General features: G+C 53.7%; 11 protein-coding genes across 11 annotated transcripts; 2 read left to right on the forward strand and 9 right to left on the reverse strand.

Annotated features, from left to right (window-relative positions):
- Positions 1 to 277: 277 nt before the first annotated feature.
- J4E79_006624 (uncharacterized protein) lies at positions 278 to 1,171 on the reverse strand (the record flags this gene model as incomplete). The annotated part of the gene is made up of 2 exons (XM_049355494.1): positions 278 to 415; positions 1,037 to 1,171. 2 exons carry the CDS (start codon positions 1,169 to 1,171, stop codon positions 278 to 280), a joined length of 273 nt encoding a protein of 90 aa, XP_049210167.1.
- Positions 1,172 to 1,304: 133 nt separating this feature from the next.
- Positions 1,305 to 2,309, reverse strand: J4E79_006625 (uncharacterized protein; the record flags this gene model as incomplete). Its single annotated transcript, XM_049355495.1, has 4 exons — positions 1,305 to 1,730; positions 1,777 to 1,854; positions 1,997 to 2,044; positions 2,295 to 2,309. The coding sequence occupies 4 exons, from the start codon at positions 2,307 to 2,309 to the stop codon at positions 1,305 to 1,307; spliced, it is 567 nt and encodes a 188-aa protein (XP_049210168.1).
- A 2,014-nt stretch (positions 2,310 to 4,323) lies between these two features.
- J4E79_006626 (uncharacterized protein) lies at positions 4,324 to 5,572 on the reverse strand (the record flags this gene model as incomplete). The annotated part of the gene is made up of 3 exons (XM_049355496.1): positions 4,324 to 4,830; positions 4,881 to 5,342; positions 5,402 to 5,572. 3 exons carry the CDS (start codon positions 5,570 to 5,572, stop codon positions 4,324 to 4,326), a joined length of 1,140 nt encoding a protein of 379 aa, XP_049210169.1.
- A 739-nt stretch (positions 5,573 to 6,311) lies between these two features.
- Positions 6,312 to 6,794, reverse strand: J4E79_006627 (uncharacterized protein; the record flags this gene model as incomplete). Its single annotated transcript, XM_049355497.1, has 2 exons — positions 6,312 to 6,396; positions 6,454 to 6,794. 2 exons carry the CDS (start codon positions 6,792 to 6,794, stop codon positions 6,312 to 6,314), a joined length of 426 nt encoding a protein of 141 aa, XP_049210170.1.
- Positions 6,795 to 7,540: 746 nt separating this feature from the next.
- On the reverse strand, positions 7,541 to 9,326 carry J4E79_006628 (uncharacterized protein; the record flags this gene model as incomplete). The annotated part of the gene is made up of 4 exons (XM_049355498.1): positions 7,541 to 8,302; positions 8,349 to 8,418; positions 8,585 to 8,800; positions 8,848 to 9,326. 4 exons carry the CDS (start codon positions 9,324 to 9,326, stop codon positions 7,541 to 7,543), a joined length of 1,527 nt encoding a protein of 508 aa, XP_049210171.1.
- Positions 9,327 to 9,929: 603 nt separating this feature from the next.
- On the reverse strand, positions 9,930 to 10,866 carry J4E79_006629 (uncharacterized protein; the record flags this gene model as incomplete). The annotated part of the gene is made up of 3 exons (XM_049355499.1): positions 9,930 to 9,958; positions 9,985 to 10,631; positions 10,688 to 10,866. The coding sequence occupies 3 exons, from the start codon at positions 10,864 to 10,866 to the stop codon at positions 9,930 to 9,932; spliced, it is 855 nt and encodes a 284-aa protein (XP_049210172.1).
- A 565-nt stretch (positions 10,867 to 11,431) lies between these two features.
- Positions 11,432 to 11,881, reverse strand: J4E79_006630 (uncharacterized protein; the record flags this gene model as incomplete). Its single annotated transcript, XM_049355500.1, has 2 exons — positions 11,432 to 11,631; positions 11,740 to 11,881. 2 exons carry the CDS (start codon positions 11,879 to 11,881, stop codon positions 11,432 to 11,434), a joined length of 342 nt encoding a protein of 113 aa, XP_049210173.1.
- A 639-nt stretch (positions 11,882 to 12,520) lies between these two features.
- Positions 12,521 to 15,366, reverse strand: RNR1 (ribonucleotide-diphosphate reductase subunit rnr1; the record flags this gene model as incomplete). The annotated part of the gene is made up of 3 exons (XM_049355501.1): positions 12,521 to 15,082; positions 15,133 to 15,290; positions 15,348 to 15,366. The coding sequence occupies 3 exons, from the start codon at positions 15,364 to 15,366 to the stop codon at positions 12,521 to 12,523; spliced, it is 2,739 nt and encodes a 912-aa protein (XP_049210174.1).
- A 344-nt stretch (positions 15,367 to 15,710) lies between these two features.
- On the forward strand, positions 15,711 to 16,522 carry J4E79_006632 (uncharacterized protein; the record flags this gene model as incomplete). Its single annotated transcript, XM_049355502.1, has 2 exons — positions 15,711 to 15,926; positions 15,974 to 16,522. The coding sequence occupies 2 exons, from the start codon at positions 15,711 to 15,713 to the stop codon at positions 16,520 to 16,522; spliced, it is 765 nt and encodes a 254-aa protein (XP_049210175.1).
- Positions 16,523 to 16,942: 420 nt separating this feature from the next.
- Positions 16,943 to 17,720, forward strand: J4E79_006633 (uncharacterized protein; the record flags this gene model as incomplete). The annotated part of the gene is made up of 2 exons (XM_049355503.1): positions 16,943 to 16,992; positions 17,045 to 17,720. The coding sequence occupies 2 exons, from the start codon at positions 16,943 to 16,945 to the stop codon at positions 17,718 to 17,720; spliced, it is 726 nt and encodes a 241-aa protein (XP_049210176.1).
- A 265-nt stretch (positions 17,721 to 17,985) lies between these two features.
- J4E79_006634 (uncharacterized protein) lies at positions 17,986 to 18,565 on the reverse strand (the record flags this gene model as incomplete). Its single annotated transcript, XM_049355504.1, has 3 exons — positions 17,986 to 18,150; positions 18,207 to 18,317; positions 18,371 to 18,565. 3 exons carry the CDS (start codon positions 18,563 to 18,565, stop codon positions 17,986 to 17,988), a joined length of 471 nt encoding a protein of 156 aa, XP_049210177.1.
- Between the last annotated feature and the right edge of the window lie 99 nt (positions 18,566 to 18,664).

Below are 18,664 nucleotides of genomic sequence, written 5' to 3' on the forward strand. Positions count from 1 at the left end.
AAGTACTCACGAGTGGCTTCTTCCGCGCCTTGCGCTTCTTCTTGCCGGAGGGACTCTGATCTCCAAGTCGGCAACAACAGCTGCACATGCGCGGCTCGCACCACAGCGGAGACAGGCGGTGTTCTTCGCGAAGTTGTGGTAGCTGCCGTCTCTCTCTTTGCACGACCAGGGCGATGGTATCATTCCCCGTTCAAGCATCTAAGCCTGCGTATCAACCTCCATCCCGTATCCTACTCGTGTCCAAAGCTATAAGTCGATCCTTGGCTTTGACAGGTGGTTACTCTGAATCGCTGTCAGGAATATCGCCACGGCCAGACTTCTTGAAGCGCGGCTTGTCCTCGGCAAGCAGAAGCACTTGATCGCGTCCGTCGTATCTCTGGCCGCCGAATTTCCAGGCCACAAACTTCTCTGCGTCCTACATGATGCAGGAAGCTTTCGCGGAGGTCATCAGGGCAGCTGCATGGCGTGTTGTCGGTGCGCCAACCCCATTAGGGGAAGGCGACTTACTGCTTGCAGGTCCAGAACGCAACTGGACGTCCGCCGAATTGAGTAAACCAGCTCTCTAGTTCTGATTGGGTAGTGTCGTGGGGGAGGCCGCTCGTGTGCAGAACCTTGCTTCGCTCTGACAAGAAAGCGCGAACGTCGGCGCGGGCGTCCATCGGCTTGGTCAAGACGTCGAGGTGGCCTTGTGGTATCCACAGCCGTTCTCTCCGCACTTCCAGTCTCCAGCCCTAAAGGGCACAGCGCCGGTGCCACCGCGCATATGTCCACCACCCATTCCGTGGCCGTGGCCATGACCCATGTAGTGTTGAGGGGGGCCCAGCCCTAAAGGGTACAGCGCCGGCGCCTCCACGCATGTGTCCGCCATCCATGCCGTGGTCGCTTCCGGTGTGACGACCCGCCAACACGAGTTCTCTTCTGGTATCGAACTTCTTGATGGGGTGTTCTCGTGTTGACGGGCTTCACGAGGGCCGACTCGCGATGCAGCTGTTGTTGAGTCAGCGCTTGAGATCGGCATTGGATCGGACAGACGTACCTCTTCGCACGACTTTGCCGTTGAACTTGCCCTCCTCGTCTTTGTACATGTTGATTCGAGGCTGAGGAGGGCAAGTCCTGTTCTCAGGAACATCACAAAGAGGTTCGGCATGGCTTTCTTGTTCGGCTGCATCATGTTAGCGAGTGATCTAAACGCTTGAGACGGTACTAACCTCGGGCTCCTTCTCGGCTTTTCGCTTCTTGCCAGCTTGCGGCTCTGGCGGTGCACAAGAGTGCGTATATATCGAAATAGCGCCATATTGTCGCACTCAACACTTTCGAACGGCCTCAGGGAGCTTGACATTTGCGTGCGGCGCCTGGTGCAGCTGCCCTCTCCGTGCGACGGCAAAGAATTGGTGGTAGATGTCCATGCGGTCGTTCTCGTGCTCGTCGCACGGGTACATGTAGAGGCCTCTCCGGAAGCCATGATACCAGCGGCCGTTTTCCATGTAGTTGCTGGTTTGGGTCGTTCTGACTGGCAGTGCTCCATGGCCCAGTAGAGGGGATCGTTGGGGTCGAAGTCGCTCACGCCCTGGAGGTTGAGAGATTCGGGCCATGCATGTTAGCCATGATATCTTGAAGGTAGGCTGCGGGTGCCCTTCGTTCTTGCTCAGGCGCGGGACCACATGCACCGCACCCCGAAGACGTTCACCGTTCTTGCTGAGGTCCACGATGCGGGCATGCTTCTCCTTGAGCTGGGTTAGTAAGTTCTAGTGCGGAGATTGCTAACAGAGTACATACCTTGAGCGGCGCCCGACATGATGTCTTGGAGGTGAAGTCGAAGTAGTTCTCTTCGTAGAAAACTTGGAGAGCGACTGCCTGGAATTGGCGAGAGACGAACTACTCCGACTCCACCTCATAGCGAAGCGTGTGGCGTTGATGAGCCGTCCGTTCATGCAGAGCGATTCCGCAGCCTATTCAATATTAGCAAAAGCGGGTAGATTGCTAACGCGGTACATACCTCTTCATGGGACGAGAAGATGGCAAACCCAGTTCCGGTGGGCTTGTGCTGGTCAGGAGTGCGGAGGGACCTGCCCGAAGGCGAGACTGAATAGTATGTTAGTATGCAAGAGATGGAGCAAGGTTATAAAGAAGAAGTCAAAAGAGTACTGGAGGGGAGAGAGCAAGACGTTGCCAAAGGCGGGGTTGAAGGCGCTTCGCAGCGACTTGGGGCAGGATGGGTAGATCGCGCGATCCACAGTACAGAGCGCGAAGAGAATACAGCGCTCAAGCAGGCAAGCAGTGTGAGTATGACTTACCAGGTACGTCGTCATCGAGGAGGTGGCGCACAAGCGTGCATGAGTGCACGTATCAGGCTCGAAAAAGCCTTGCGTTCGCCCGCCGGCGCTGATGATATTGTCAGAGAGTGCACGAAGAGACTTAGAGCGGAGCGAAGGATTGACTTACGTATCGTGGGGCAGGCCGCTCATGTGGAGCACTTTGCTGCGCTCCGACAGGAAGCCACAAGGGCGCTGTCGAGCTCAAAAGTTTGCATATAGCTTTGGTGGTGGGTGGTTGAAGAGTTGGAGGGGGAGGTCGGTGGACGAGCTTATATGGCAGCCCTGGCCAGGCTGCCAGGCTCGCAGCTAAGGCTCGCGGCCTCACGCTCACCATCACTTGGCATCAATGGATGTTCCAGATGCCCCTGACGTCGTATCAACACCAGGAAAGTTGGAGGAGCTTGCGACGGGCTTCGCGGTGCTTGTCGTACTGCCCTTCGGGCTCTGGGGAGGAGGGGTATTAAGGTATAGACAGGCTTGAGGGGAGACTCAATAACCTGGACCCTGAGCTTTCAGATAGCACTAGGGGTGAAGCAGAGAAGCAGTTGCGACCGTGCGCGGTGGCGGAGGCTCACCCCAAGGGTGTAAATCTGGGAGTGCAACTCCATCACGTCGAGAAAGAAACACCAGAAAAGCTGGAGGAGGATATCGTGAGCTCTGCGCTGCTTTTGGCACTCCCCAGATATTTTTTGGTCTGGTGGTGCTGGAGATACAGCGTGGAGGGAGTGGGTTGCCCGAGAGTCCTCCGCAAAAACCAGCTGAGGGAGCAGAGGAACACCAAACTTTTCGCTGAGGGCTTCACATGGGGGAGCTGGCAGGCTCATGCAACACGGCAGCAGATGTCTATAAGGATAGACAAAGCACGAGAGCGAAGCCCTGAACCGTACTTCCTCCTGACACTTTTTTGGACAGAATCGACAAAGTGGTTGTGGAACCGCAGCTCGGACACGGAGGAACCCTCGAGACTTGGGGGCAAATCACTGCCTTGCGGCTTTGAGAACATCGAGTGGCCGCGGAGGTGGCGGGCGGTGCAACACCAAGACCACAGCGCCGGCCTGCGGCGTCACGCCCATGAACAGCTACCGAACATCGAACGCCCCCGGGCTTGCCTACACCAATACCTATACTCTCCGTCTTCCCTGGGCTAGAGCGCCTATGCTACTGTAGAGCTACTGCCTCGAAAACGCGAACCACCCTCGACGATCCACCGCAAACCCAGCCCACCGAAGAGCCCGAACCCGCAATCGACATTAGAGCTCTATATTAGAGACATTCTGGGATGCATATTCGAGGCCTTGCAGCATGCCAATGCCACTCCATCTTGTGGGACACATGTCAGCCGCTGAGGGTCCAGGGTTCTGTACAGGCAGACATGAAGACGGCGAACGGCTTTGGGTATACGGAGAGGACCATACCAGGATGGCCAGGGTACTACAATGTAGAGCTGAGATACCATGCGGCTTTCGCAAGCCAGAGTTCACGAACTCAGACAGTAGAGGCTTCAACAGGTAGCATACGTGGATGGGTCAAAACGTCTACGTAGATGTCACACAAGCACGAACAGGATCAGCTATCACAATGTATGCGTCGAGGATACTGCAGGGCTATGCATACTTCTACAAAGATCGAGTACCGAGTCAGCGAATGCATTCCTCATGGGGCTGTTGACGAGGGTAGCAAGGAGGCCACATTCCAAGTCTGACGAGCAAAGTACGGATGCCATGACCGCCAGGGTTATACATGGAGATACTGGAGGTGGCAGACAATGCCTATATGTTTCACAGAGGCGACATGATCCTGGGGGTGTCATGGTTGCTGTTACTGGAATCCTTTGTCTACGGCAGGCTCCCTCGTGGTCGTTACAAGAGACTTTACTTGAATCTATGTGGTCTTATCTACTGAGTGAGGTCATCGTCTTTCAGTTGCATTCATTGTGGTATCTTGACACAACTACATATCCTCACATCATCCGTACATGGTCAGGAAGACATGCGAGCCAGCCACCCGCCTACTCAAACTCAACTCCTTCCATCGCATCCTCCTCGGGCATCGCCCACAACTCCCTCTCCAACCAGTTCCTCACCAGAGAACTCCCCACCGTCCCGTCCTTCCAGTTCACCCTCCTCCAGCCCACTGGCGTCCCATCAAGGCCAACCGGCCACTTCTCCCACACCTCCTCCAAATCCTCACCGTCCACATTGTACGTCCACCAGCCTCTCGCAGCAGCCCGGTGACTTCCAGCCGGCTCCTCCTTGACCTGCTTCGTCTCACCATACAAGGATGTATACATCCAGTCTCCGCCCGGAGGGTGTCCGGCGGGAGGGCCACGGGTGTCGCGGAGGGCGCTCAGGCGAGCAATCTCGTCGTCGTAGAGACGCTTCAGAACGTGTTCGTTCTGAAGCGCCGTCAGAGAGGGGTGTGGGAGCGGCTTTTCGAGGTGGCCGATCCACAGGGGGCAGTCCGATCCCTTCTCGAACGTGAGGGTCGAGATGGCGTCGGCGATCTTGGCCTTGGCCTGGCTCATGTTAGTAATGATGGTATATGTGATCGGATGGATGGACTTACCTCTTCTTCGACCACCTCAGGAGTAGGAGTCGACGTATCACCGACAGCAGGCTTCTTGCCCACGACAGGAGGGTCTTCCCGAATACGACCCGAGTCGGGGTCGTCGATGTCGCTCTCAGAAGGACTCAAGACGCTGTCAGAGTCGGAATCCGACTTGTCGCCGTAGCCCAGAAAGGCCCTGTTGAGATGACGTCTAGTCCAGACAGGGTCGCCGCCAGCGGACAGGATGCCCTGGTGACGACGTTGTCCGTCCAGGACCCACTGCTGCTTCTTTGCCTCAGTCGCAGCCGCCTGATCGAGCTTTTCTTGCTCGATCTTGGCTTCGCGGTCGAGGAGGAGATTCAACATGGCCCGTTCAACCGATGTCTCCCTGTTCTCCAGGCGAGCGGCGACGAGACGGTTGAACTCATCTAGTTCGCGCGTCTGTGGTGACTTCTGCGCTTCCTTGATGACTTGACCGGTCTGAAGAGGGGTTGAAGTTAGTGTCTGCTTCCTTTTGAGTTGGGGCAATGGTAACTTACGAAGCCGACGGGAATGGGCGTCTCCTCCGGCAGTGAAGAGTACGCGAGTGCATGGCGACGTGCGGGCGTGTTCTTGTCCTGGACAAGCCCCGCGTAGTAGGCCGCGATGTCGCGCTTGGCTTCGCCGATGGAGTTGGGCGCCCGGCGGGCTTCGCGCTTGGTGCGAGCCATCTTGAATGAATGAAGAGAGTGTATAGAAAAGTATTACACGTGTAAGAGGGAGGGGTATAGAGAATTGAGGTAGAGTTGTGTTGGTGGGGTGTGAATATCGGTGGTGTGTGGGCGATGAGGGAGTTTGTGCGTTTGTCGAGAAACTCTTTCAGTTTGGCGACCACAACGCCGCCTAGTTCTTCCGTCATCTGGTGTTTTGCTTTGGCTTTCACACGAACTCCGCCGGCAGGAGCTTCAACGTATGGGCTTTCGCGTCGAGCGGTCGCGCTCAGTCTCTGCTATCAGATTAGTGTGCTGCACAACGGCGACGAGGATATATGAAGACTTACTGTTGATGGAGCAGTCCATGAGTTGCATGCCTTGTTCCATGTAGGAGCGCTTCTCCGGGGTATAAGTAGTAGAGAGTGTGTGTTTGTAAAACATGCTCGCATCCACGAGACCGCCGGTCTGTTTGCCATCTTCTATCAGGCGTGGTAGAGTATGTGAGCCCAGACAATGGAATGACGTTTACCGGGCTGACGTGATCACTCAAATTGACGCATCAGGTGAGATAAACGGTAGACAAACAGAATTGGATATGCATAGAGACATCAGGGGGTATTATACAAGCGCTCATGGCGACATAAGAAATCCGACAACTCCGCGCTTCACATCATTCAACATCGTGATAAAAGGAAATGAGAGCTAGCCCGACCCGCCGTATCGATGGCTGTTTCAAAGGGTGGCGCATTGGGTCGACTTAGACATGGTCGTGGCGTCCAAGCAACTTGCCCTTCTTGCCGAGAGCCTTGGCCTCGCCCTGCTTGATCTTCGCAAGTCTCGCCCTGTATACCCATTAGCAACCACTCAACATCATATTCATCGTCCACGGTATCACTTACTCCTCAGCAGCCTCACGCTCCAAACGATGAACATGCTCCCGCGCCTCTCTCACGGCGTTCTTGGCGACAAAGAGCGCACGGTCAGCGTCCCTCTCCGCAGCCTCAGCAGTCATCAAACTCTGCTTAGCAGTCGCAATGCTAGGGTCTCCGGAGCCACGGCTGAACATGCCAGATGTGCGCTTAGGGGAGGAGGTGTATGTCGTGGTGGTGCGGCTGGTGGAGCTGCTATGGCGCGAATCCCTGTACGAAGGGGAAGAAGAGCGACGCCTAGAGAACATGGAGTGTTTCTGAGGAGGAGCAGGAGGGGGGCTGGGCTCCCGCTTGGATCCGAAGAGAGGCATGTTGTTGGTTCGGTGTAGGAGTTATGAGAACCTTGGAAGCTTCAAGATAATCGACAGGAGATCTGGACTGCGAGATGCGTGCTTGGCTAGACGTTGGAGATGATAAAGTCTGGAGATTTAGAGTTCAAGATTCGGAACGCACATGCCGGGTCTTATATGTGAAGTCCTCCCTGTCATAGCGCTCCTTCGTCGTGTCTTCCCAGCGGTCTGTCAAAGTCGCGAAAGCAGGGTTCGGGAACCTGCATTGCGTGACGTCAATGCCCCAAAGCAGGGGGTGATCTGCGCCTCCAACATCACAGAAAGCAGCCGCATCGTCATCGCTAATCTGCGAGATGAATTGGGGACCAGAAAAAACGGTCATCGCGAAACGTTCATCGCGATATTGTGAATTGAAGCCTAGCGTGGTGTTGAAGTTTGTTGTGGGTCTGTGAGTACGCGTCCTGCGCCGGATCTGGTGCCGGAGGCACTTGGTGTACCGGACTTGAGGAAAGCTAGTGAGCTTAACGAGACTCCAACTTCAAGAAATTTGGTGCCGATTGAACCGAGGAAGACGAAAATAGTCTTCGTCAAGCCTTATTTTCGGCCATGCGACAATGCATGTGCTCGTTGGCAGCAAGTGATAACTATGTATTCCAAGATTCTGTCTAACAAGGTCGGTGACCCCCACCGGCCTTCTACGCCATGCACATGCAACGTGTATACCAAAACGCCACCCAATGCTCGCTATATATATGATACAATATAGATCAACTACATTTCGCCCCTTCACTATTCCCCATCATCGTTTTGCTGGTAGTCTTGATAATGCTGATGACCATTACGATACCTCCAAATGCCGCAACAGCCCCAGCCAAGTACGTCTTCCAACTTCTTTGGCTTAGCTTCATGTAGCACAGAGGCGGCAGGATGAACGCCAATGCGCATGCAGAAGTCGCGCCGAACAATTCAAATACGATGCCAAGATCGCAAGTTAGGAGGGAGAGTGTGAGGGCGGAAACGACAAGCGAGGTCGTGAAGATGAGATGGCGGTTCGGGTGGTACGGCTCGTCTGGAAACCAATAGTTGGTCATGACTTCTCGACATACAAAGGCTTCGAGCGGAAGCGTAGTAAGCATGTTGAGGCCGAAGCACAGTCGCGCAATATTGACCATGAGGTTATCATTCGGAAAGTTATTCAGCACGTTGCCGAGGGTTTTGTCTCCGAAGGTCAAGTAGCCTGTTAGAGCCATCACAAGACATGCAACTAAAGATATACTGGTGCTGTAGTGTGTAACGCGTGTAAATCGATCGATCGTAGGTTTGCGGAGGGAGCCGTAGATGAGGAGGCTGTTGTGGTGGCAGACGAAGGCGAAAGCGATTACGCCAATTGCTTCGAAGATGCCGGGTCGTATGATGAGGTTGCCACGAAGCTGGCCCTTCAATTCGGCGGGTACACGGAAGGCTTGCGTGACTACGGTCACTATGATGATGGTCATACTGACCAGGGCTAGACCACTAGCTTTGGCCAGCTACAAATTGTCAGCCCAAGTACAAGGTCAATCACAGAGTTTTTACCTTTGAGATGTCCCGATAAAGCGACAGTGGGAATGATATGCCAAGAATGAGCAGGATCATGATGGCCCGTCTATTAGTCAGTAGCCAGAGAAATGGCATATCTGCTAAGGAAGGGAACATTGAATCCAAGACCCTTGGTATTGTATCTCCGACTACGACGCAAAACGCGACCATGCCACCAAAAGCGCTGTATGCTGTCAATACCCTTGCTTCCACATGTCGTAAGGCAAACATACAAGAGCCATTGCGCGAGGGATATCGCTATCAGCCCCGATTTGCCGAAGCAGTGTTGTACCGTGGCTTGAAACGAGTCGGTGCCGCTGAGCTTGGAGTTTATGACGATGAGTCGTATGGTCCAGTCTACCACGATGGTAAGGCCGATGAGGAGGGCGGTGCCTGTCACGAGGCCGGCGTTGCGAACAGCGTACGGTTGGCCGATGATACCAGCTCCTCTGCTTCTTGTCAGCTCCCTTTTATGGGTTCGTCTTCGGTGGCATACATTATACTGTTTGCCATATTCATGAACGCGCTCCGCATCCCGCTCCGTGGTCGCGCATTCTCGAGATGGTCTTCCGGATTGAAGGATTCTTCGGCGACTGTGACGCTTGGCGCCTCGATTCCAGTAAGTAGAGGAAGCCTCTGTGTTCTTTCTCGCCCATCGCCGCCATCCAAATAGTCGTCTCCATCCAGCTCGAGCCAGTCGCCGCCGCCGTTATCCCCATTCATGCTCCTCCTGGGTTCCTCGAAGCGCACCCGATTGGGCGTTCTCGGTGCGCCATCGGGCCGAGCTTGTGCGAAAGACGACTGCCGCTTGATATTGCCATTTGGGCGTGACCCGGGTGGTGCTGGAGACGCGGAGGTGGTTCGCGATGACGAGGGCGATGGAGACAGGTGTCGTGGACTTGGTTTGCGCTCGTGTTCGGGTTCTGAGTCGCTGTCGGAAGGATGCTCATGCAGGAGCTTCTGGCTTTCGCTCATCGTGGCATTGTCGAAGTTCAGGGAGGTTTGCAGCTTGAATGATCGTCGACATGTCACTCCCGACTTCTGACATCGGACATTGGACCCCTGTTTCGCCACTAGGTCGTATGTGGCCTAGTGCTCATCGTCACTTCCGGCGAGAATTGTGGGGTGGATTTGGCTGAGCAATAGAACATCCTCCTTGTACGTGTTCGATCATTCGCATTGCACTACATATGCTACCTATGTTTGAGTTCGCTCAAGCTCAAGCCTCGGATTGTACCCGACGCATCTGTTATAAGATGCTCCAATTCTGTTTGCAGGTTACATGGATGGTAGTCGTAACCTATGGAAGGCATCCATTGCGCCGAATCCATATTTTGCAACTGGTCGCAAAGTGCGCTGAAGCTCAGATCTCGGAACGGGATCTCAGGTCGAGGCTGATCAAGACCCATACAACTTAATCCCTTCATCAGACTTCCGAGAAGAAAAGCGCCACACGAGAAAGAGATGTTAGGATCCCCATTGTACCGGCATTGATAATTTGTCGCTCGATACACCTCAAGACGCTTGAAAAGGCCCTCAAGAAGACACTCGATTGCCATATATCGCCTGGAGTCGATTTCATCTGCTGTGCATAAGAACATGTCCGGCTGTGGCGATTTGTAAACCCACGTACCTGATACTATCGCAGGGATGGGGAGATCCAATGTCCCGAAGGACCCAGTGATCTGCTTAATGGATGTTGCTGTGGCTTTCGTAAACTGTTGTTCAACATCAAACACCCATGCGACCCAGATCCACAATACCAGATCTCTACCGTGCATTTGGGGTATAGGTCTCTGTGTAAGCTCCCGGATCCACACCTCAGTGAACACATCGAGAGCCTCTCCGAAGTTGTAGTAGTCCTCTAGCACAGCAATTTTGGCAAGCATCTCCAAGGACACTTCTCGTGGAATCAGCTTATTGCGACCGTGAACAATACGCAGAACAATGAGGAAGGCTTCGGCATCCCAGTCGTGAGCCGTGATGTGGTAAAGTCCATCGGCTTCGTTGCGAACAGACTCGGCGAACCCGTCTCGTGCTAACATTCGCTTGAATGCAGCCGATGCAAGTATCAGGTGGCGTGATGACACATGGTAATGGATCGACTCCTCCTCAGGCTCTTCCGGTAAGATCGGTGACGGCGTACGCTGCACAGCAGAGGAAGGTTCTGCAAGCGCGGTGGACCCTTCATCCAAGTTAAACATGCTGCTGTCTGCAGGAGTCTCGACAAGTGCAGGTTCCTGATGAAGTGGAGACGTAGATGGTTGTGGGTGCTCATCACTGTACTGAGTTAGGACAAACTTGTTGTGCTTGATCGGTGGTCTCTCTTGACATACCCCAACTTCTTCCCTTTCTTCTTCTTCTTCTTCTTGTAATATACACGCACTGGTCCTCCGCACATGGCTTGCTTTGGACTTGCTTCTTCCGGATCGCAAGGCGCAAAGATTGTACACGGATTTTTGAGCACTATGACGGTATCCGGATCCGGGTCGATGATGTGAACGATGGGTGCCATGATTGGTGTGCAAGGGTATGCAACGAGGTCAGAGAAAGTGTACCCACCGCACAAGACAGCGGCCTTGCGAGCTAGATATCACGCGGAAGGCTTGAGAAAGAAGATTTTCAGCCTTCGGTCGGGAACCAAGATAGGCTGAGACCTACATGTCGCTTCTGTACAATGCGCGCGCTCATTACATTGACAAGTGCATGATGTCCAATGATACATGCAGAGCCAGATATCAGTGCGGAGTCGTGCAGCGACGTGTTTGCTGTTCAGCGCCAACCCACCGCAAAAGAGGTATCATTGGAGGCTCACGTTACACAACGCCACTGAGCTGCATCGCCAATACATGTGGGATAAGACATGTATGCAGAGGACGGAATACGGTGCGAGGAATGATTGGATGAGGTTACATAGCACTGCGAGTGCGCAACCGGTGAAGTCGTAGTATAGTGGCTTGAGATTTCGGGGAAGCGCATAGAGAGATACAAACATGGCGGCTAGCGATGGAATGCGCAACTGCCATTGGCAGAGATCACGACCATGACCTCCTTCCTGTACTCTCGTTTCCAGCACACTCCTACAAAGCCTTCCTAACCGCACTCTTAAACGGAATAATCTGCACATCATCCAAGTTCCACACGCCCTCCTTGACATAAACATCCTGCTTCAACCTCTCCACGACCTCCTCCCTCGTCTTAGCACCAATGAGGCAAGCTGAGCCTTTCATCTTGGGTGGGCCCGCATCGCCTTCTTTGATGGGTTCCTCGAGCATGGCTCCTGCGAACACATAGTATTAGCGCCATCATCTACCAGTCGACTATGCCATTATGCCTTGTGAAGCAGACAAGACATGGAAGGTAGGAAGGAGAAGAGGAGTAAACATACCACCCCACAACCACATATCCTCCCTATCCGCCTTCAACCCCTCGAGATGTTTCGGGCGACTCGCAATACGTTTCTGCAACGCATCCTTATGATCAGGCACGATGATGAGCCATTCTTGTAGTGGAGCGGTAGACGATGCCATTGTGCGGTGTTGGAACAGCGGTGCGTATCTCGATGATGTTGCGAGGGAAGATGCGATGACGGGACGGAAGGTGCGGAGGGCAAACATATGTATGTGTCGTAGCAAGCAAGGCGGGCGTGTGGGGCTGCGGCTATGGGAGCTTGAGCTTGGGAGAGCTACGAGAAGATGCGGTGTTAGCTTCTTGGTTGAGGGAATTGGGTGGAGAAAGATACGTACGGTATGCAGTACTTCAAATGTGTCTATAGAAGTACGCCGAGTAGTATGTACTTCCAAGGGCGCGTGTTGGTTGTACTGTTGTAGGGCGCAATGTGGGGAAGATGTACCTAGCTTCCTGTTCGGAATTGAGCCGCGGCTTTCGGAACGTGTCACGCTAGTGTTGGAGCGTGGGGGAATTGAGGACATCACGGTGGACAGACACATGTGCATGTGTGCAGAAATCGTGTTCCAAAGAACGTTGTGTTCGCTACATACATTATGCTTTGACAATAAACACATCCAACTCATGAGCTCATACCTCCTTGCGTTAATCCAAGCGTGCCTACGCGTAAAGACCACCAACGCCGAAAACAATCGGAAAGACCATATGCGTCAGAGCGCTGCTCTTACCTAAACCCATCCTACAAATGTGCATTGCAGTGCTTAACCACTGCACATGACGCAGGACTCAGGGTTCTCTATCGAGCAAGCAAGGGCGGCTTCAGCATAGATGTCACCATCCCGGTCCTCGCTGTCATCCTTGGAGTCCTCATCTTGTTTGTCCTTCCTGGTGATCTCCTCGTCCGGCTTGACGGCTGCATCAGCAGCTACCATCTTTGGGCTCGCGCCCTCCTCCACATCGGCCTTGAAAGGCTTGCTTGCGAGAGCGTTGCGGGTCTCCGTGACAGGCGTTGGAGTAGCATCTGGGGTAGCATCTGGGGTGGGAACACCGTTTTCCTCCTCCTTCTTCTCCTCGCCGTTGGTAGGCTTGGTGGCATACATTGGACGAGGTGCCGAAGATGGGGTTTGCGAAGCAGTGACAGGTGAGTGTCGGATAGCCTCAGGCTGGAAGCCCGGTTGCTTTCGTACCTTGGGCAGAGCACGAGCAACGTTGGTGTCTACGACGTTGAGGGCCTCTTGGTCGACAGTGAACTGGATAGGTGCTGAAGCAGCCATGGTGCGGAGGTAGTACATGCCAGTCTTGAGACCAGCCTTCCAGCCAGCAAAGTGCATGGAAGTGATCTTACCCATGGTAGGCTCCTTCATGTGGATGTTGAGAGATTGGGACTGGTCAATGAATGCACCACGGTCAGCGGCCATCTCAATGATCCTCTTCTGCGAGATCTCCCACACGGTCTTGTAGAGCGTCTTGGTCTCCTCGGGGATGTTTGGAATCCTGGCAATGGAACCGCCATCAGCGATGATACGGTTCTTCATGTTCTCAGACCAGAGGCCCATGTCGACGAGATCCTTGAGCAACCATGGGTTGACGACCTGGAACTCACCCGCGAGCACACGGCGAGAGTAGATGTTGGATGTGTATGGCTCGAAGCACTCGTTGTTGCCGAGAATCTGTGATGTAGACGCAGTTGGCATAGGCGCAATGAGCAAGGAGTTGCGTACACCGTGCTCAGCGATCTTTGCCTTCAAGGCAGCCCAGTCCCAAAGGTCCGTAGGTTCGACACCCCACATGTCATACTGCAGTTGACCCTGAGAGACGGGAGATCCCGGGTAGGTCTCGTAGGGACCAAGTTCCTTTGCAATATCGCATGAGGAAGTGAGAGCAGCGTGGTAGATGGTCTCGAAGATCTGAATATTGAGCTTCCTCGCTTCATTGGACTCGAAAGGCATGCGGAGGGCAAGGAAGGCATCAGCGAGACCCTGGACACCCATACCGATGGGTCGGTGGCGGAAGTTGCTGCGGCGTGCCTCTTCGACTGGGTAGTGGTTGACCTCGATGATCTTGTTCAGGTTGCGGGTGACGACCTGTGTGACTTCGTGGAGCTTCTTGAAGTCAAACTCGCCACGCTTGTAGTCGACGAAGGAAGGCAGGGCGAGAGAAGCCAAGTTGCAGACGGCAACCTCATCAGGAGCAGTGTACTCGACGATTTCGGTGCACAGGTTGGAGCTGCGGATGGTACCGAGGTTCTTCTGGTTGCTCTTGCGGTTGCAAGCATCCTTGTAAAGCATGAAGGGGTTGCCAGTCTCCGTCTGAGCCTCAAGGATGGCGTACCAGAGCTTCTGGGCGCGAACAGTCTCACGACCCTTGTTCTGCTTCTCGTAGCTCTCGTATAGAGCCTCAAACTCATCACCATAGACATCGGCAAGGCCGGGGCACTCGTTGGGGCACATGAGTGTCCAGTTTCCATTGTCTTGGACACGCTTCATGAACAGGTCGGGAATCCATAGAGCGTAGAAAAGGTCACGAGCACGGACCTCCTCTTTGCCGTGGTTCTTGCGCAGGTCGAGGAAGCCGAAGACGTCGGCGTGCCACGGCTCGAGGTAGATGGCGAAAGCACCGGGACGCTTGTTGCCACCTTGGTCGACATAGCGAGCAGTGTTGTTGTACACACGGAGCATAGGAATGAGACCGTTGGATGTTCCGTTGGTGCCACCGATGTATGAGCCAGTAGCACGAATGCGGTGGACGTTGAGACCAATACCGCCGGCAGTCTTGGAGATCAACGCGCATGTCTTCAGTGTGTCGTAGATACCGTCAATGCTGTCCTCCTTCATGTCAATGAGGAAGCAGGACGACATTTGTGGCGATGGTGTGCCCGCGTTGAACAGTGTGGGCGAGGCGTGTGTGAAGTACTTTTGAGACATGTAGTCGTAGGTCTCGATGGCCTTCTCAATGTCGGCTCCATGAATACCGACAGCGACACGCATGAGCATGTGTTGTGGGCGCTCGGCGACCTTGCCGTTGATGCGGAGGAGATATGAGCGCTCAAGCGTCTTGAAGCCGAAGAACTGGTAGTTGAAGTCGCGGTCGTAGACTATAGCCGAGTTGAGCTCGTCGGCGTTGTCCATGATGATCTTGTAGATGTAATCAGAGATCATGGGTTGGCGGGTGTTGTTCTTGGGGTTGACATAGTTGTACAGCTCTTCTACAACTACAGAGAATTGCTTCTGTGTCTGTTTGTGAAGATTTGATACGGCAATACGCGCAGCGAGGATGGCGTAGTCGGGATGTGTGGTGGTCATGTATGCTGCTGTCTCGGCGGCCTGTCGTCTGTTAGCCACTGGACAGACATTGAACTCATCGAAAGCCGTACCAAGTCGTCTAGCTGGACGGTGTTGACACCCTGGTAGACACCAGAAATGACCTTCATGGTGATGGCGGCGGGGTCAACATGGTCCGGGTCGAGGCCGTAACACAGCCTTGAGACTCGTGCTGTGATCTTGTCGAACTGCACGCGTTCCTTGCGTCCATCTGAAGTCAATCGTTAGTGGTGAAGATTTGAGGCGGTGAAGGCAAAGCAGTACATACCACGCTTGAGGACGAACATGTTGAATTAGAAAAGTAGTGGGGGTATCTGTGTGGGTATCGTGAAGAGGGTGTATTGAGGAGAGTGCAGGAGTGAGGGGTGGGTGGACGCAGGGACACTTATAACGCGTAAAGAGAAGAAACGCGTCCCGTCGCGTTGCTTGGGTCACGGATCCGTTTAGTGCTAAAGTGGCTGCTTGCATAAGCAGAGCAGGCGCGGCAGGGATGTGGAGTCGGGGAAGCGACCGCCGATGCCCGAACTTTTCGCGGGCGATGGTATCGCGGCGTGCAAGAGGCTGAGGGAGTGCAGCAACATCAAGACCCCCTCCACGCCCTTTCCGGTCTATACAGAACCAATTGCCCGTCATGGCAGGCGGTCACATGAAATATCGCCATCTCAGTCGGTCGTCGTCGCATCGTCAAGCGCTCCTGCGGAACCTCGTCACATCGCTCTTCAAGCACGAGACAATAGCGACAACATGGCACAAGGCGAAGGAGGCACAGCGGTTAGCGGAGAAGCTGATTACCCTCGGAAAGAAGAACACCGAGGCGACGCGGCGGAGAGCGACACAGATCTTCTATGTACGAATCCGAATGGCATATCCAAGAGCGCGCACTGATAATATCAGGAACCAAATGAAATGGTACCCAAGCTATTCGGCCCCATAAGAGAGCGCTACGAATCCAGACCCGGCGGCTACACTCGAGTCCTCCGCGTCGAGCCCATGAAAGAAGACCAAGCCGAATCCGCCATCCTCGAACTCGTAGACGGACCAAGAGACATGCGCTTCGCCATGACCGCAAAGACACTAGCAAGGAGACCAGTAAACTTAGGCCTGACTCCAGGAATCACAACGCACGTCAAGAAGGTCACACAATTCCGCAAGGACGGTGTAGATGGCTTGCGGGACATGGTTGAGAGGTTACGGATACTACACTCCACAGGTCTGGACAAGAGGACATTGCCCGCGCCTAAGAAGGTGTACCCAGAGATTGAGATGAAGAGGACAATGCATTACCCTGAGGAGGTGGATATGGGCAAGGCCCCGAACAAGGTCGTTGGACCAGCAAAGCAGCAGTACATGATAGAAAGGAGCCGAAGGTTACAGCAAGAGAAGGAGGAGCGCACAAGGGCGCATAAGGAGAAGATGGAGAAGATGAAGAAGGTCAGGGCGTGAGATGTCACTTTGAAGGCGAGGGCGCCGTCTCGCGAAGCCCCTGTAGCAAATGTGTAAATGTACAACAAACAGATGTTCAATACCACTTCTACGCGGATTGATCAAGCAACTTCCGAGCAAGCTTTGTGACGCAGCGTACGTCTTTAAAATAGGGCGAGTGATCACGAGTTTCCCAGGAATCTCAGCGCCACTGTCTCACCCTGTTTGTAATTTGCTCGTATACGCGCTCGAGATGTCGAGGTGACCCAGATCTCGAAGTCTGATATGTCGTAGTGAAGGATCCCCTCACTGGGCTTAACGCCGCAGTGACCACGACATCAACTCCGAGATGAGGCTGCCTAGGTGTATATAAACAGGTCTTCTGCGAGTTTGTCTCCCTCCCTCCTTTATCCTCAATACGCTATCTTCGCAACCGCCAGTATGTCGTCCACCAACCAGCAACAGCGAACGCAGACTCAACCCCGAATATCGTAAGTCATTATACCCGAGTCCCAGTACCACCCAAGATGCTAACCTCGATAGAGCACCTAACACCGCCATGGCTGAGATCGTTGTTGGACCCAAGGCAAAACGCTTCACTGTGCACCTCAACCTTATTGTCTACTACTCGCCCTTCTTTCTCGCTGCCCTGAAAGGTCCCTTCAAAGAAGCCAAAGACAAAGTCGTCGCCCTGCCTGACACTGATGCGAACATCTTCGAGCTGTTCGCCAACTGGTTGTATCGTCAACGTTTCCCCACAGAGGCCGACTCTCCGCAGCTACTCGCGCTCTACCACCGCGACGAAGACTCTAACTTTCAATTTGACCGGCTCGTTAGGCTTTACGTCTTCACCGACAAATACGACGTCCCTAAGCTCAAGCGACAGTGTCTGGATATGCTCTTCGAGTATCTTGTCGATGAGGATCAACTACCAGATCTCTGCCACGTCGTCTACGCAGTCAAGAACTTAGATGATGAGGATCCACTTCTACGCATGATCATCGATTGCTTCTGCTACTGGAGCGGGAGTGACTGCTGGGTGGCTAGCCGGATCGAACTGTTGCCGGCTCCGTTTCTAGCGAGGATCATGGCCCAATTTGTCGACTTTCGACACGGTGGTCTTGTAGGAGTTGATGAACCTGACTTATGCGACTATCATGGTCATGCAACGAGTGAAGAGAGGCAGACATGTGAGAATAGGCGAGAGACGGAAGAGTAGGCCAGGCAGATGATGCAGAATTGAGGATCGAGAGAAGCTTTGGTGGGTTCCTGGAAACGACGATCGAATGAGCTGGAGTTGCAAGATGTTTTACGGCATGGAGGTTTTCTTGGCGAGAGTAATAATTTGGAGTATCGGAGTTGATTGGCTATTTTTGTATTTCGAATTGGCGGGTAATGGTACAGCGACGAAGGAAAGGCCTGTTTGGCGAGGGTATTCGGACGCGTTGTTCTTTCCAACGCAAGATAGACTGCTTCTCTTAGAATTACACACTTGTAAAAACCCCATTCTGATAGTCGACGACAATTGCCTTCTCGAGTGCCGATGCTGCTGCCTCCTTGAACGTTTTGTGGACTGGATCGTCATTGACGTAGTAATCACGGTCTTCGATGGAATGAAACTGCAGGACAAAAGCGTGGCTGATGCCGTTCTGTTCGAGAAGGTCAGACTGTTGACGATCTCCACGCATCGATCGGCGCGGAATACCTGTAGATTCTCAGTCGAGATATCCTTCCCTCCCGAAATCGACACAATGTACGGCCTGAGCGTAGTTGGATGTATGCATGTTTTCTTCAGCCCAAAGAATTGCGCAATCACCTAAGAAGTGGTCTCAGCGTCGCTCATCAGCGTGGGTCTTGCGCGCGCCTAGCCTCCTTGACAGCGAACTTGCTGGTGCCATCTTTGAACTGGAACAACACGATATGCGTGGTGTAGGGTATGACTGGCCCATACGGCCCGAAGAAGTACTCGGCGAGCGAGTGGCCCACCGTCCGCGAGAAAAGTATGAGGCCTGTCGCGAGAAGCAGGCAAACAACAAGCCCGAAGGCCTTCTTTGGTATCATCATGCCGCTAGGAGATAGCTCCGTGGAGCGCGTGAAGTTGGCAGTGGTTCAATTCAAAAGCAAATCTATGCGCGCACTTTGCTGCAAGACGACAGCGGAAGC

This window comes from Alternaria viburni, assembly GCF_023758015.1.
Source record: "Alternaria viburni strain BMP 2772 chromosome Unknown scaffold_13, whole genome shotgun sequence".
NCBI lineage: Eukaryota > Fungi > Ascomycota > Dothideomycetes > Pleosporales > Pleosporaceae > Alternaria > Alternaria viburni.